Genomic DNA, 16,278 nt, shown 5'->3' with positions numbered 1-16,278 from the left:
TAGAGTTAAATGAGGACATTTCTGCAGATACCAAGTATTGGACATAGAACCTACTATGAGGGAATTCTATTCTATTCTATTCTATTCTATTCTATTCTATTCCATTCTGTTCTATTCTATTCTACTTCATTCCATTTCTAGGTACCATCACTTTTTGTTGTGTCTTCAAGTGACATAAAATGTTCATTGTCCTTGTTTGTTCTAACAGTTAAATTCCAACTCATGAGAATTTATATAATAATAAAAATAATGATGATGATAAAGGACAATCAAATTTCAATTCTCCTTCATGTGACTGACCCTGTGGAAATGTCATCTTAAGTCTCGAGAACTACTAAACCAAAAAGATATTATTATCTTTATTTTTTAAGTTAGAAAATTGCAGCTCAGAGCATAAAACATCTTTAACCAGGGACACATTGCAATTCAGTGACCGAGGCAGTATTTGAATACTTGTCCATCTGGCCCTTGTACCATGAATGAACCTTGCTGAATCACAGGTGCTTCCAGTGAAAATGCTAAAATTAGTGATGAGGGGCGGAGAGACTCACCTCTGCCATGACTTGGCTAGTTTCATACTTAAAGGAATTCTGGTTGAGGGCTTAGTCAGGGTTGTGGCATGGAATTTTTCTCTACATTCAGCTACTGAATTTGGCTTTATTAGTGCTGCTTCCCAATTAATGGTAACTGATTCACTTCTAGCATAGATGTTTTGTAAGCACAATGACTATTCAATTTAAAAGAAGTTTTCTTCTGGCAAAGCCAAATGGCACCCATGAGTCTTCTCAGGAGATTAATGAAGAGCTATGGGTGAGGTGGAAGGAAAAAATTGGAACTGAAAAAAAGTTTAGGAAAGTAGACTCATATAGGTCTATGAGAATGGTAGAGCATGGAGTATGGAATCTCAAGGAGATGAGGTAGAGAGAGGCTGGCCAAGCAGGGTTAAGAGAAAAGGTATGAGAAAACCGAAAGCAGGAGTGAAAGGCACATGAGTTTATTGGAGATCCAATCTGTGAGCAAATCATGGAGACCCTTCTAGCATTCAGACTGTCTAAGCTGGATTATTACCTAAAAAGCATTTGAGGGCTATTTTTTGCTTTTTAGGCTAGGAATGTATTATAAATATTTCTCACAGAAAAGAGATTTCCTCTGGACATACATATATGTACAGCATGGGGTATTTCCCAAGCAAGCTCGCCTTAAAACAAAAATGAGGGAATGTCTTCATGTATTCTTTAAAACTAAAATTACATAATTAAGTCAAATAAAATTGTATAATACAAGAGCACCTGGTCTGACTCTTTCTTTTATCATATATAAGAAAATTGTGGCTTGAAAAGTTTAAGTTACCTAAATTATGTACTATGGAATAAAACCTGGTCTCCTGACTCCTGTTCTAGTGCTCTTTCCTAATTATTACTATTTCTAGAATTCCTCATATTAGAAAGTTTCCCTCTGGATTATAACATTTAAAATTCAGGTCATTGCACTAGCTGGTTGTGCTAACTTCTAAGCATATTTTATGACATCACATTGCACTAAACAACATGTTAAAGCAAGTATGAATGAGTCTTCTTTTTTTTCCAAAATTTTAGACTTTTTAAAAAGCATGGTTACAGCTAAAGTTAAGAACATTCAAAATTATATTTTTTCATCTCATTGCCAGAATAATTTCAGTTACTTCCTTTGATATGAGGACTCCAACAGATAGAAAAGAGGAAATTTTGGAGGAAATAAGAATAAAATTTACATCAATAGCTTTGAAGTTTCTGTTATACTTAAGTGTAATTTTTCCATATACAACATCTCATTTAATTCTTTAAACACAAATGAAGAGTTTGACTCTTCTTTTAGCAAAATTAAGTAACTGTCACTTCGGAAAGTCCAAGAATTTTCTTAAAACCCAACTGTTGCCCTTCTTCCACCTTGGTCTCAAGAAAAAAAATATTAAGTTTGTATGTGAACTGTGATATCTCTTGATTATGAGCATCATAAATATATCAGATTTATAAGGTTTCTTCTACGACAGATTAGCTGAGAAATGTACTTCCAGATAACTGAGACTAGAGTAATTTCCTAATGTTCAAGAGGATTTTGGAATGTGGATGGATGCCAAGGACAGAAGTACTAATTTTGACATAATTAATGTTGAGGTGTTTTTTCTGCTAGTAATTAAACTCTGAACCAATTGCCACATAGGTACTTTACTGTTTGGTTGTTTTTAATCAGAAAATAATGTCAATCAACATAAAGGAGTATAATTGCTTTCTTATTTGCAGTAACAAGAGGGCTTCTGTCTATGCTAAAACTAACAGATCATTAGTATTAAGCATAAGTTAGAGAGAAGGGAATAGAGGTAATTAAAACCAAGGCTATTTGTGGAAAAGATATTGTCTGGGAATGGAAACAATATAATGCTCTCACCAAAAGCCTTTGCTATGTGATTGCTTAGGAGTAAACTTACATTTCATAAAGCCACAGGCATGATTCAGAATGGTCCAAAAGAGACCAAATTAGAGTAAGTGTCCTCCAACATAAGGGGTGTTTAAATGAAATCTCAGGGAATAATCTATTTTGTACTTTCATAACAATTTATTTTTCCATTGAATAAATATTGATTGCTTATGATATGCCTTTTGGTTAAAGTAATGGAAACAATATAGAACTGCTACTGGGATGCTTCTTAGTCTGTAGTAGAATTTCAAAAAATTTTTACTAAATGTATGGAATACAATGGGACTGATAATAGAAACATAATTTTTTTTTTTCTTTCAGCTTGTGGAGATGTTTTTATTTGTAAAGTGTTGATGAGTGTCCCATCAGAGACATTGGTTGCCTCGTGGACTAATGAACAACTGAGGAGTGAATCACTGTTCATGATCTATATGAGCCCTCAGTTCTAGGTTATAATTGTGCTTATTTTTATGACATAGGATATACTTCTGGATTGTCTGAGATTTATGACCTAAAAAAAAAACATTATTTAACAAAGAATTTACAGTTTTAATTTTCATAGAAAACTATTTTAGTTACATAAGGCACATATACTAGCATTTTTTCATGCCATACACAAAAGATGTGTAGTTTACATACACATAGATTATACATATTTTATTTGGACTACTTAATAGCTTTGTGGTCTTAGGCAAGTAGCTTACTTTCTCCAAGCTTGTCTAAATATTGTCATTAAGTTAGAGTTTTTAGGACACTTTGATTATATATGAGTTATATACTATGGCTAACAATTTCTAAAGCAAAGTCAAGTAACTAGTAAATGACTTTTTTTCTTTCCCATTTACTGACATGCATCCTTCATTTTATTTGAACTTTTCCTGTGATTTCAGATATTACTCGAATCTGTGGAACAGCATTGTGTTTCCTGATTTTTCTCCCTTTTGTATCACACATTTAGATATATTTTATACAATGTGCATGTAATGATGGAGCAATTCATTATAATGTATAAATACATTAACAACAACAACTCCTTATTAGACTGCCAGTTTTTCCTTGATAAAGGTGCACATATACTCACAAAATGGAGACCACTTGCCTTAGATACTATTATTTGGCCTAGTAAATAAAGGAAAATTCACATTTACTAAGTATCCTTAGACCTACTAGTCTAAAACTCTTCTCCAAATCCTTGCTCCAAGGATTTGAATGCCAATACTACAGGTAAGACCCTGCTATTCTCACCTTTCTAGAATCCTGTGACACTGTATATAAACTTTTCAGCTACAGGATCTCTCCAGTGTCAATCACATCTTGCCACACCCCAACTTAGACATTTGTGAAATAAATAATATTATTCTTTCCAGAAAATGATGAATAAGTCAAAGGTATTTGAGTCTTTGAGAGTAAGTGACATTTTTTAGGATATTATTGTGAAACGCACTGAAATATTTTCTTTAAAGCAGCTAAACCCCAAAGAATCAGTGTGTTCTTTACCCTTTAGGTGATGATCTGGAAATTCTTGTGTTATAACAACTGATATTTGACTGTTCAAAACATAGAGTATGTTGAATTGTAAAGATTTGGGCATAAATAATAAGCCTTTTTCATAGGAAAATCTTATTAAAAGGATGGGCAGCAATCCATACTTACTATAAAGAAATGAACTTTCGAAAACTTTTCCACTCAAAGACCTCATTTAGTTTCTAGCTTCTAGTCAAATTTTACATGTATGAAGAAAAATTATTTTATGATGATAGATTATCAAATATTAGGCTAGATAGTTATTTCTTTGTTACTTCTAGGCTATGTTTTAGGCTATGTTTTAGGATTCCTCATATAATTCATTTTCAAACTCTAGCCTCTAGAGTGATACAAATAGTGAGGAGCAGATAGTGGCTTCTAAATAAAATTGTGATGTATTAATTATTGTGTTGGTCAAGAAATCTAGCAACTTAGTTAATGGAAATGTGGAAAATAGATCCTGAACTAAACTTCTGCTTCAGACTTGGCCTTGACTTAGTCTCTAGTTGACCTTGAAGGCTAGTGTTCTATTCAGTCCTAATCAGAAACAGAGGAAGAAATCTAAGACTTTAGTTCCCAGATGTTGGTTCTAACATAACCAAGAAGGGCCTGGTGAATTGCCTCCTCAAAGATGCCTATTCAATGGAGATGCAGAATACTTGAAGAATTACCCATTCTGAAGTTCTCAGTCTGATTCAATGAGGTCTGTTGTTGCTCCCCCACCACCCCTTTACTTTCCTATGATTATGGAGGTCAGTGCAGAAGAGTAGAGGTCAGGGGAGCAATAGGCATCTCATAGGAAATGACCCCAGGAAGCCAAATGAGCTGTACTTCAGTTCTACCTTCTTTTCCAACATTGTCTCTTCATTTTTCAGGCCAAGTTAAAAATCAATACTAGGATAGAAATTTCCAATCTAGGCAGAATCTGTTTAACAAGACAGAGGGTCAGAGACTGACTTTGGAAGTGAAGCTGGATTTTCCTTTCTCCAAGAGCAATATGGGACCTCTTAGTTTCACATATCAACTGGTAAAGTTGCCAAAGCTTGGCATATAAGTGGGGGCAAAATGAACCTAATGGATGGCTAACCATTGAAGAGAGTAGAAGGGTTGATTAGCAAACTTCATCATCCATAGCACTGTTTATATATCCCTCAGCTCAAAGGCCTTTCCATTCTATTAGGCCAGTCTGCTACAGATCTGTGCATGCTATGAGATGAAAATCTGTTTCCCAAAGGGTTAAAAAATGTTATGTGTGTTTACTCCTGATTCAGTGCACTTACCTTTCCAAGTGATTGTGTTAGTTAGCAATGCAACAATACTTAGATTTATTCTTTTAAGCCTTTGATAATAAAATGTTTGTCAGAGGTATTTGTATCCTATGTTACTTTATATTTGATTTGAATATATTGTTCACGTGACTTCTTGATGCATCTCATAGTGAAGCACATACTCCCAATCCTACTTAATTTAGTTAATTTAATCACAGCTTTATGGTGCTGGAAAATAAAAAAATAAAATGGAAGTTATTAATGCTCCACATTAACAGTCCACCTTTACTATCTCTTTTATGTTCACCACCCCCTTTCAAAGGCAATGTTAAAGTATATAAGGCCTTCAGTAGAATTTGAAATTTTTAATTTTGAAAGCAGGCATGTAATGCACTTAAGTATGCAGGAGACAAATCTGGAGGGATACCCATGATAATGTATTGGGTTCTCATCCCCACATTTAGATTAGAAATCTCTTCTCTGGCTGGGTGTGGTGGCACACTCCTATAATCCCAGCTCAGAAGGCTGAGACAGGAGAATCACGAGTTCAAAGGCAGCCTCAGCAAAATAAGGCACTAAGCAACTCAGTGAGATCCACTCTCTAAATAAAATACAAAATAGGGCTGGGGATGTGGCTCAGTGGTTGAGTGCCTCAGAGTTCAATCTTGGTACCCACCCCTCTCTCCAAAATAGAAATCTGTTCTCTGGATAATTAATAAGTAAAATAAGAATCTATCAGATACATAGTATATACTCAATAAACATTTGTTAAATAAAATGGTCAATTACTGCATAACAAAAAATAACTTTTATAGTGCTTAAGCAAAATGGTTTAATGATAAAATTGATCTTAATTATAGTAAGCAATATAAAAAATAATTTCAAAACACTTATAATATTTAAGTAATATGTAACTTTAAAACTCAGAATCATAAGTTTGTTTTTCTTATGTTGTATCTCAAGTACAGAATTTTTAATTGCATCCCATTTACCTGAAATTATCATATTACAATAACAATTTTTCTCTTTCAACTTCTGTTTTGTTTGATATTAAGAAATACTTAAAGGTTCCCAAAGATACTATTTGTTTCCTTTCTAAGGTTGCTTAGGTATACATCTGTATGTTTCCCCTATATGAAAAAAAATTAACCATATCTAATCCGAGAATATGAAAATCTTAATTTTTAAAGAAGATATCAAAAAATACATGCACAATATCACTCAGCAGAAATTTAGAATGGTATTCACAGTATATAGAACAAAGTGGTCTTTGTATTTATTTTTGCTATTATGTCTTATGCAAGGCATAGGTCAGTGGCAGAAGTTTCTAGGAAGAGGCAGTAGTATAGTAATCACCAGTTTGAACTCAGGAGCCAGATTCATTGAGTTTATAATCCAGCTAACAAGCTGTTTAGTCTTCCACAAGTCATGCACTTTCTCTGTGCCTTCATCTGTAAGGAAAGTGGCAATAATAATAACAGTATATTCATTAAAGAGATGTGGTAAAGAGTGTATGAATTCAGATATGTAAAGTCCTTTAAATAGTACTTGGAAAAATACATTAAATTACTACTACTACTGTATTTTTAAAAGTCAGCTATATTATAAGCAGGAAGAGAAATTACAGCTAGAAAAAAGGATTTAAAAGAAATTACTTTCGACACTTGAAATACAGGTCCCCAGCCTCAGGTCTTAATCTCTAATTTGGTTTAAAGAACAAAATGCTTTCCAACACAACGCACATACTTCAGTGTCTAATTATGTAAGAAGAACAAATCTTCAGTACCTGGGGTTCAGGCTGATGATTACAAAACCTATTACTCCAAGCCTAATGCTTGATCAATACTCAGGTAATAAAACATCCACTTATCATTATTTTAGACTTTATTGTTAAATCAGTGAGTGACTGTTGCTAATATTTTTAGAGCTGTAAAGATGTAGTTCATATTCAGATGCTAGGACATAGAAGAACTGATTTTTTCTCATTAGAGCTAGCATATATATTAGGTCTGGTTGCCATTCTCTATTAATTACTATTGCTATTTGAAAGACTTATTTTTTATTTTTTTATTTTTAATACTGTCAAAATCACTATACTTCCAGACATTCAAAGCAGAAGGGGTGTGTGTGTGTGTGTGTATGTGTGTGTGTGTGTGTGTGTGTGTGTGTGTGTGTGTGTGGTAGAATTACATAGGGCTTTTTTTTTTTTAACAAGGGGACTTTTTAAAACTATTATTACAAGAACTTCCTAAACATTTGTCATCTCTGTTCAAATTATTCACACATAAACTTATTCTACACTGAGGTCATCTAATATGTCAGGAATAAAGAGGTGAATAAGATCATTTCCCTGCTCTCAAAGACCTCATTGTTGAATAGGAAAAAGCAGTAAGTAAGCAACTGCCATTCAATATGATGATTACTCTGACCAAGACATTTTATTTGCAGGATATTTCAGTGCATCAGACAAGGTGGCCCAGAGGAAGGACTGACAGCAGGAAAACCTTAAGTGTTTTCAATCGCTGGTATTTTATATTAGAAGTAATTCCCTAGGGAAGACAAAAGTAAAGATAAAATAAGACCACATCTAAAATATCATTAAAGGCTCTTAAAATATAAGCTCCCCCAAAAATAAAAACTAAGACTGACTTTAGAGAAACTGCACAAAGAAGAACCTGCAAGACCACAGAAAACCCTATCAGTAAGATTGTGATTTGAAGGAGCCTGCACCCTTCATTTAGTGCCACTTAAACCCCTTGCACACATGGCCATCCCGTGCTGTGCTGTCTGTCCTTTAAGCTGGCATTCCCATTTAAGCCTGGGGCTATCCTTTCCTGAAAAGCAGTAGACTAGTGCCAGATGGCGACATGTGACAAAGCATCAGCAGGATGCTTCCAGGAACTTAACAGACCAGATTTCAATTACTGGCCTTGTCACTTAAGAGTGAGACGTGCTGCTGAATGCATCTTGGGCAGGGTCTTTGTCTTGTAAATTATGTTAAATTACCCAAGGAAGTTGCTCCCTATATTCTCCTTTTAGTAAATCAATGTGAAATGAGATCTAGAAAGAATAGATCTTAGATTTGAGCAGAAGAAGCGATTTTTGTTTAGTTGACAAGGAGAAAGTGAACAGCAAAAGTGTTTTTAAAAGAGTAAGAATTAAGAGCAATAGGGGGTTCTTCTTCAATCTACAGGTATCCCTGACAGGACTACCTCACCACTTGGGAATCAAAACCATTCTACCAGCAAAGGGGGGAAAGTAGGTTGAGACCCATGAGTGAAGCAGTTTGGAGCATGTTTCTTGGGCTCAGGCACCTAGCAGGAAGCTGGTGCTCTCATTTACTGTCTTTGTGAATACTGTGCATTTTATGTAATCCACCTCTGCCTCAGTTTTCTCATCTGTAAATTGGGAATTCTAATAGATACTTAGACATTATAAGGTACAAACTGAACAGCAATCTGTTTAATTCTTAACAGCAATCTGTTCAATTTAGCATATTACTTGACACCTAATTCCTTAACACAGGCTATGTATTTGTAAGTAATTATCCATGTTTTTAGATTCTTTTATAGTAACTTCTTGATTTCCTTCAATTAAGTTTGGTAAATATTTAATGGATACCTAAATCATTCAAAGATTTGTGTGAATTATTTTCAAATACCTGACCTTAGGACAGGGATGAGTCATATATAAAATAACTCAATCAAAAACAGACTAACAGTTTCTTCAATAAAGGTACATAGGAAGTACGTGAAGTAGAGTCCTCAATTCTGAATGAAGAGTAGAGATTTCAGAGAGAAAAAAAATATGAAAGTAAGAATTTTTATGAGAAAGTATGGAAAATGCCATAATTTTATTTTTCTTTATGGCTGAATAAAAACTCCATTGTATATGTATAGCACATTTTCTTGATCCATTCATCTATTGATGGATACCTAGGCAGGTTCCATAGTTTGGCAATTGTGAATTTATGCTGCTATAAACAGGAGTATGCATGTATCACTGTAGTAAGATGATTTAATTCTACAGGATAAATACCAGAAAGTGGTATAGCTGGGTCTTACTGGGGTTCCATGCCTATTCTTTTGAGGAGACTCCATAGTGACTTCCATAGTCATCATACTAATTTACAGCACCAGCAACAGTGTAAAAGTGTTCCTTTTAATGTGTATCTACATGTGTGTTTTTATGTATGAAAAATAATTTAGCTTTCTAGACCTAAATAACATCAGTATGTTTTCATAACCTGTTTTTGAGATCTGTTGTAGCTATTCTGAATGTTCTACAATCAGGTCAAATATCACTTGATAAACCATAAAGCTTTATACTATATTTTTAGTACTATTATTGCTAATATTTGAAGGAAACATTTATTTATTGGCTACAAGGCAAAAAAAAATACTACAGAATGTCACTAAAGACTGTACTGTAAGAAATGGAAAATCACCTCATTTTAGTATGTTGACCACAGACAATCTTCTTCCTGGCCATGGTCCTTAATAAAATTGCTTTGATCTGCTAATATTTCTTCCAATTTGAATTTCAATACCCTGTATTACTTTTTAATTTCTTTCATTTTTAAAAAAATTTTAAGATATTATCAAGATTGGTTCCAGGACTCTCATTTTAAATTTATTATTAATATAAAAATATTCCTTTGAACAATTTGAATAATTAAATTCTTTGACTTCTTGTGACATTATTCATGTTGAAATGAAGCTAATTTAACTTTGAAATTTCTTGGGCAAGTGTTGTTCTTCAATAGTGAGGACGCTAGTGCTTAAATTATCCTGTACCAGTGACTTGAGCTTTCTACCTCCATTTGGCTTCAAAATGGTGTTTCACTCTCTTGTTGGAAACTCTGCTTAAATAACCAAGAGATATCTCAATTGCAGTATTTCCAAAACAGAACTATAGATTCCTTCTTCCTGGCATTTTCTCAGGCTTTCCCATCCCAGGAAATGACACTGCTTGTCCAATTGCTTACATCCCAAATCCTTCAAATCAACCTTTATTGTTAACTCTTCTTCAATGATCACTTTATAAAAGTCCTTTCATTTATATGTCCAAAATTAAATCCAAGACCTGCAAATCTCCCTACAGCTCCCATTCTATAGTAAAAGCTATCTCATCTTTTGCCTGGATTTCTGGATCTGCCATGCATCCGCTGAAATGTAGCTCCAATCACCCAGGGAGTCTTCCTAGCTTGGTTTATTGCTTTAGTCCTTACACTTGGAAAAGTGCTAGCACTTACAAGGTATTCAATAAATATTTATTGAGTTTTGAAGAGCCTTCTAAATTCACTCTGCTTCTACTTTTAGACCCCAATAGTCTATGCTCAATTCAATAGTCACAGTGATCTTCGCAGAAGCGATTCAGGTCCTATGACATCTCTGCTTCAACCCTCTAAAATGTTTCCAATCTTCCTTTGAATAAAATCCTAGTCCCTACCTTGGACTTCAGTTCTCTGCAAGGGCTAGTCTCAAGTCTACCTGTCTGACTTCATCTTAGATCACTGCTTCTGTTTGATTTTGTTTTTTTTTTTTTTCTTTACCGGATTCACACATGGTTAGTTTTTTCTTGCACATTCAAGTCTTCGCTTCAATGGCAGCTACTAAGTCAGGTCTTCCTTGATCTAAAATAAGAATCCAGGCACTGAATGACCACATCCCTCTTCTTTAGAAAATGTATTTTTCCTGATGTTTTTTTTTTTTTTTTTTTTAACTGCCTTCTTCAACTAGAATGGAGATAGTCAGGAAAAAGAGAACTTTTTTTTTTTTTTATCCTGACCATATTCCCAGGCTCTAAAACATGGCATCATACCAGTAGACTCTCAACAGATGTGTGGAAAGGATAAATAAGCAAATGAGCCATCAGTGCCCTATGTTAACTGGCCCTTTGTGATTGTGAACCCATCAGCTGAAGAGGCACTTATATGACCCTGAATTCACCATGGCCATGTAAAAAGTAAAGAATGGAACTGATTTGTGTTCCTCCTGTTTGAGCACAAAAGGAACACTCCCAAATGAGAAGTAAAGCTTGCCCTGATTATCACCATGCTGAAACCAAGTAGGATGCCTGACCTAGAAAAAATGACATGGTAGATTCCATAAATATTTCACTAAAATGGATACACTTTGTAGATTTGTCTTCTAAAAATTGGCATCAGAAAAATCAAATTTATATACCAAATGTGATTTTTAAAATACCTTTCTTTTATTTGTTCTATCCTCTGAAAGTTCTACTTTCTTTTTTGAAAAATTGCTCTATTATTTTCACTCATACGTTTCTTAGCATATGATTGTTATAAGAATCAGTCTTTTCATTTTGAAAACCACTTTTCTAATCTTCAAGTATTTTCTCTATTCTGTATGGCTACAGAAAAAAAAACTTGATTCACATGTTTTTCTTCGCTACATCATGACAAAAGAATAAAATTCCTAATGCTTGTCTGTATATGCCTTTAATAATCTCTGAATCTCCTGTTCAAAATCTTATCTTAAGTGCAATCAAAATAAGTCTAGGTAATCTTATTATGTGTATGTCAATTCTGTATTTATGCCAAAATAGCACATACTGTTTGTTAAATTTCTTATACTCAAAAGAAATTTCTGTTGCAAAGAATTTCCAAAAAAATGAAATATACCTTTGAAGTAAGCATATTAGAAATACACATTCCAAAATATTCCCACAGATAAGTAGACTACTGTAAGTTACTCTATTCCAGATGTGTTGAATTTTGTTTGCAATACCTCATTTCATCTTTTCAACTGTCCTGTGGTGATGGGTACTATCAATGTTTCAATTTCATAGATGAGAAAACTGAAATGTAAGGAAAAGTTTCCAAGGTTATCCTGGTAATAAAAGGGAAAGAGCTGGTGATAGAACTTCATGCTGTGTTGAAAGTCATATGATTCCATTGGTTCTGCTACAGTTGTAAAATTCTAAGTGTTCTTTACCACTTATACACATACGTACACACAAGCACACACATGCACACATGCTCATGTATGAGCACACACACACACACACATACACACACACTAGAAAATAGCATTTTCATTCCTTGGCTATATCTTTGGCACAATTAAGCAGGTTCTAAAGTAGTTATCCATAAAGTGCAAAGGTAAATCTGTATCTACTAAGGAAAACTTATTTTCTTTTCTGATTTGTTATGTTGGTAAAATTCTGTTCCACTTTCTTCAAAAGAAATCTAATTCACTTTACTTGGGCATGTGCATTAGAAATGAAATGGTCAAATATCATTTGGGTGATCACGGAAAATCTCATATTTGATTCCCACTTGCAAAATACATGTAGAAAACCCAAGAAGGCATCCAGGGAAGAGGGAAAAAAGTGAATCATGGAATTTGGTATAAAAATGAAATATTTAACATTCAGATTAATAGAAAAAATGCTTGCTAATTTATAGAAACCATATATTTAAAATAATGCCTGTTTATAGTAAGTGATACGTATTTTTATGTAATTTTTAAAATTTATATATGACAGCAGAATGCATTGCAATTCTTATTACACATATAGAGCCAGTTTTTCATATCTCTGGTTGTATACATAGTATATTCTCACCAATTTGTGGCTTCATACCTGTCCTTTGGATAATAATGATCATCACATTTAACCATCATTAGTTACCCCATGCCCCCTCCCTTCCCCTCCCACCCCTCTGCCCTGTTGTCGATTCCTCCCATGCTCTAGCTCCCTATCCCACTATGAATCAGCCTCCTTATATCAAAGAAAACATTCAGCATTTTTTGGGGGGATTGGGTAATTTCACTTAGCATTATCTTCTCTAACTCTATCCATTTACCTGCAAATGCCATGATTTTATTCTCTTTTAATGCTGAGTAATATTACATTGTGTATATATGCCACATTTTTTTAATCCATTCATCTATTGAAGGGCATCTAGGTTGGTTCCACAGCTTAGCTATTGTGAATTGTGCTGCTATAAACATCAATGTGGCTCTGTCCCTACAGTATTCTGTTTTTAAGTCCTTTGGGTATAGACCCGAGGAGTGGGACAGCTAGGTCAAATGGTGATTCCATTCTCAATTTTCCAAGAAATCTCCATACTCTTTCCATATTGGCTGCACCAATTTGCAGTCCCACCAGCAATGTATGAGTGTACCTTTTCCCCCACATCCTCACCAACACTTATTGTTGTTTGTATGCATAATAGCTGCCATTCTGACTAAAGCGAGATGAAATCTTAGAGTGGTTTTTATTTGTATTTCTCTAATTGCTAGTAATGATGAAATTTTTTTATGTATTTGTTGACTGATTGCGCATCATCTTCTAAGAAGTGTCTGTTCACGTCCTTGGCCCATTTATTGCCTGGGTTATTTGTTTCTTTGGTGTTTAGCTTTTTGAGTTCTTTATATACCCTAATGATTAGTGCTCTATCTGATGTGAGAGGGGTAAAGATTTGCTCCCAAGATGCTATATTCACCTCACAGATTGTTTGTTTTGTGGAGAAGAAGCTTTTTAGTTTGAATCCATCCCATTTATTGATTCTTGATTTTAATTCTTGTGTTACAGGAGTCTTATTAAGGAAGTTGGGGCCTAATTCCACATGAATGAATGTATTTTTAACTAAAGTTTTCAAATAGAAAGTCTTAAACTAAACAGTACCCCCATTGTTGATGATAGTTGTGTTTTATTATCTTAACCCTCTATTCCTATTTTTGTAAAGGAGATATAGAATAGTGGCCAAGACATAAGAATTTGGAACTGGAATTCTCCTCTACCACTTACTACAGATGATTGCTAAACACCTGCAAAACGAGGAAAGCCATAGCACCTATTTCTTTCACAGTAGAAAATTTTAAATTAACTGAGCTTACTACTAATGAATCAAATTAATGCAAGTTATATCATATATAATAAGTGCCATATGAAATATTTGTTAAATTAAAACTAAAATATATTTATGGGGATTTACGTGAAAATTTCAGTCACTAGTGTGTACCATGAAGTGCTGATTTATTGGTTAATACCCAAAGCATCTATTCTTATATATTTCAGGAGAGGAGAAATGATTAGATATTTGTAGAGATCAAGTGATCATGAATAAGACAAAATAGACATGTTTTGGCATACTGTTCTCTGGAAATCACCCATTTAAAAAACAGAAAGACAATGCCAGATTAATCATCATACATTACTCATTTTTCCAACAAACCTAATGTTCGCCTCATTACTAACATTCCTCTTAGGAATAAAAGGCTTAATGCCATCTTGTTAATTTATTTTTAAAAAACTAAATGCTGAATGTTTAATCCTTTTTTTTTTATAAAACACCTTTGCTATATATATGGCTCAGTAAATATCCTCTCTTCTGCAAGTAGTAAAGCCTTAAATGAAACAATTCTTTCAATGCTATGAAAGTTTGAATTTTCAGGTTCTGAAAGGTCTGACATTAGGCAAAGCATTTACAATATTTTCTCTTTAGCTGAGAGCAGGCCTCTCACTACACTTATGCTCCTTGATGGCCAGTCCTATGTTGTGTTTATTACATTAAAGCTAGCACCTGCAGAGTGCCTGGCACACTATAGGGGTTAAAGAAATAATTTAAAAATTCTACACAAACTCTAGAAAACACATTGTGTTTAGTTGATACATAGATGAAGAGTGAATTAGGCTTTCAGTTAAACAATGGGTAATTTTTAGTGTGTTTGTCCCATGCAATAATTGAAAGATAATTTTACTAAAAATTATTCGTTGCTATCTGAAGTTTTTATTTTAGGGTGACCTGTACTATTATTTGCTAATTCTATTAAGTCTAACCTAATTATTAAAATAAATTAAGGCTTATACTTCATTCAATTAGTTGTTTATCAACAAGTATTTATTGCTTCATTAAATTATTAAATAATGTATTAAATGCCTACCATGTGCCAGGAAAAATTCTATGCACTGGGAACTTAATAACAAATAATACAGATAGATTCTTATTTTGTGTAGCACTTATTTTAACAAGATATTTGGAAATCTGGGCGGGGGGGGGGGGAGTAAGTTAAATATTAAATTAACAAGGAAGTTTCTGTAAGGATAAGTGCCAGGGGGAAAAATCAAATAAGATGATAATTGAATCAAAGACTGCTCTAGATTGAGAGGTATGACATCATTAAATGATGAAAAGAAGCCTGCTATGCAAAGTGTCAGGCAAAGAACATGAAAGAAAGCAGTAATCACAAGTGCAAAGGACCTGAGCATGAATGAATTGGACTGTCACAGGACAAAACTGAAGACTAGTTTGACCATAATGGGCAAGGAGCCGGGGAGTGATGAGATTGTAGTACAAGAAGAAAAAGCAATGGAAGTAAGGGTAAAAAAGCAGAAACTTGCATTCCCTGGTATGGCATTTGGATTTTTATCCAAGTAGAATGGGAACCATTAGAGTGCTAAAGATAGGGAGTAGTACAAGCTGACATATTTTTAGAAGAACTTTTGGAATGCTGTGTGGAAAATGAATGGGTGGGATGGGAGGCAAAGAATGGGCAAGGAACACCAATTAGAAGGTGAGAGACAAGAGGCTCATAGTAGGCTGGTGGCAAAGATGGATGAACTAGGGATACATTTTGAAAGTGGAAACTACAGAACTCATGAATCATTTAATTCTACACCAAACAGGTGTGATGAGAGAAGAGGAGAAACCCACCTCTTTCCTACCTCAAGATGTACTGATTATCTGTAAGTCTTGTATGTAAGACTAAATTGACCTTCTATGTCCTTCATTCTCAGTTGCCTATATTGGCATCCTCTGTGGTTAGCCTCTATTTCCTTGAACTCACGGATGTCTTCAAACCTGTACACTCTGGATTCAGCTGCTATGACCGGAGTCTTAGCATGCCCTATATTGAACCAACCCAGGAGGCAATTCCTTTCCTCATGTTGCTTAGCTTGGCTTTTGCTGGACCTGCAATTACGGTAAGAATCCCCCTCCCCCCACCCTCACCCTCCGCCCCAAACACACACGCAACATAATTCTTTTTATCAGCCCCAGAAA

The 16,278-nt window shown here is 34.3% G+C and overlaps 2 protein-coding genes across 3 annotated transcripts in view; one reads left to right on the top strand and one right to left on the bottom strand.

Moving 5' to 3' along the window:
• LOC308655499 (uncharacterized protein) overlaps positions 1–16,278 on the bottom strand; it is a gene marked incomplete at its 5' end in the record, with an annotated part of 119,175 nt that overhangs the window by 69,878 nt on the left and 33,019 nt on the right. The window lies entirely within an intron of this gene.
• PLPPR4 (phospholipid phosphatase related 4) overlaps positions 1–16,278 on the top strand; it is a gene marked incomplete at both ends in the record, with an annotated part of 36,970 nt that overhangs the window by 5,430 nt on the left and 15,262 nt on the right. For both annotated transcript variants that reach the window (XM_081308521.1, XM_081308522.1), the window contains one exon: positions 16,014–16,199. In XM_081308521.1, coding sequence (XP_081164647.1) covers positions 16,014–16,199 — 186 coding nt within the window. The remainder of the gene's footprint in view (positions 1–16,013; positions 16,200–16,278) is intronic.

Source organism: Spermophilus citellus (genome assembly GCF_964194105.1).
Source record: "Spermophilus citellus genome assembly, chromosome: 9".
NCBI lineage: Eukaryota > Metazoa > Chordata > Mammalia > Rodentia > Sciuridae > Spermophilus > Spermophilus citellus.
Note: the sequence above shows the minus strand (reverse complement) of the source record. Positions and strands in the feature narration are given on the sequence as shown.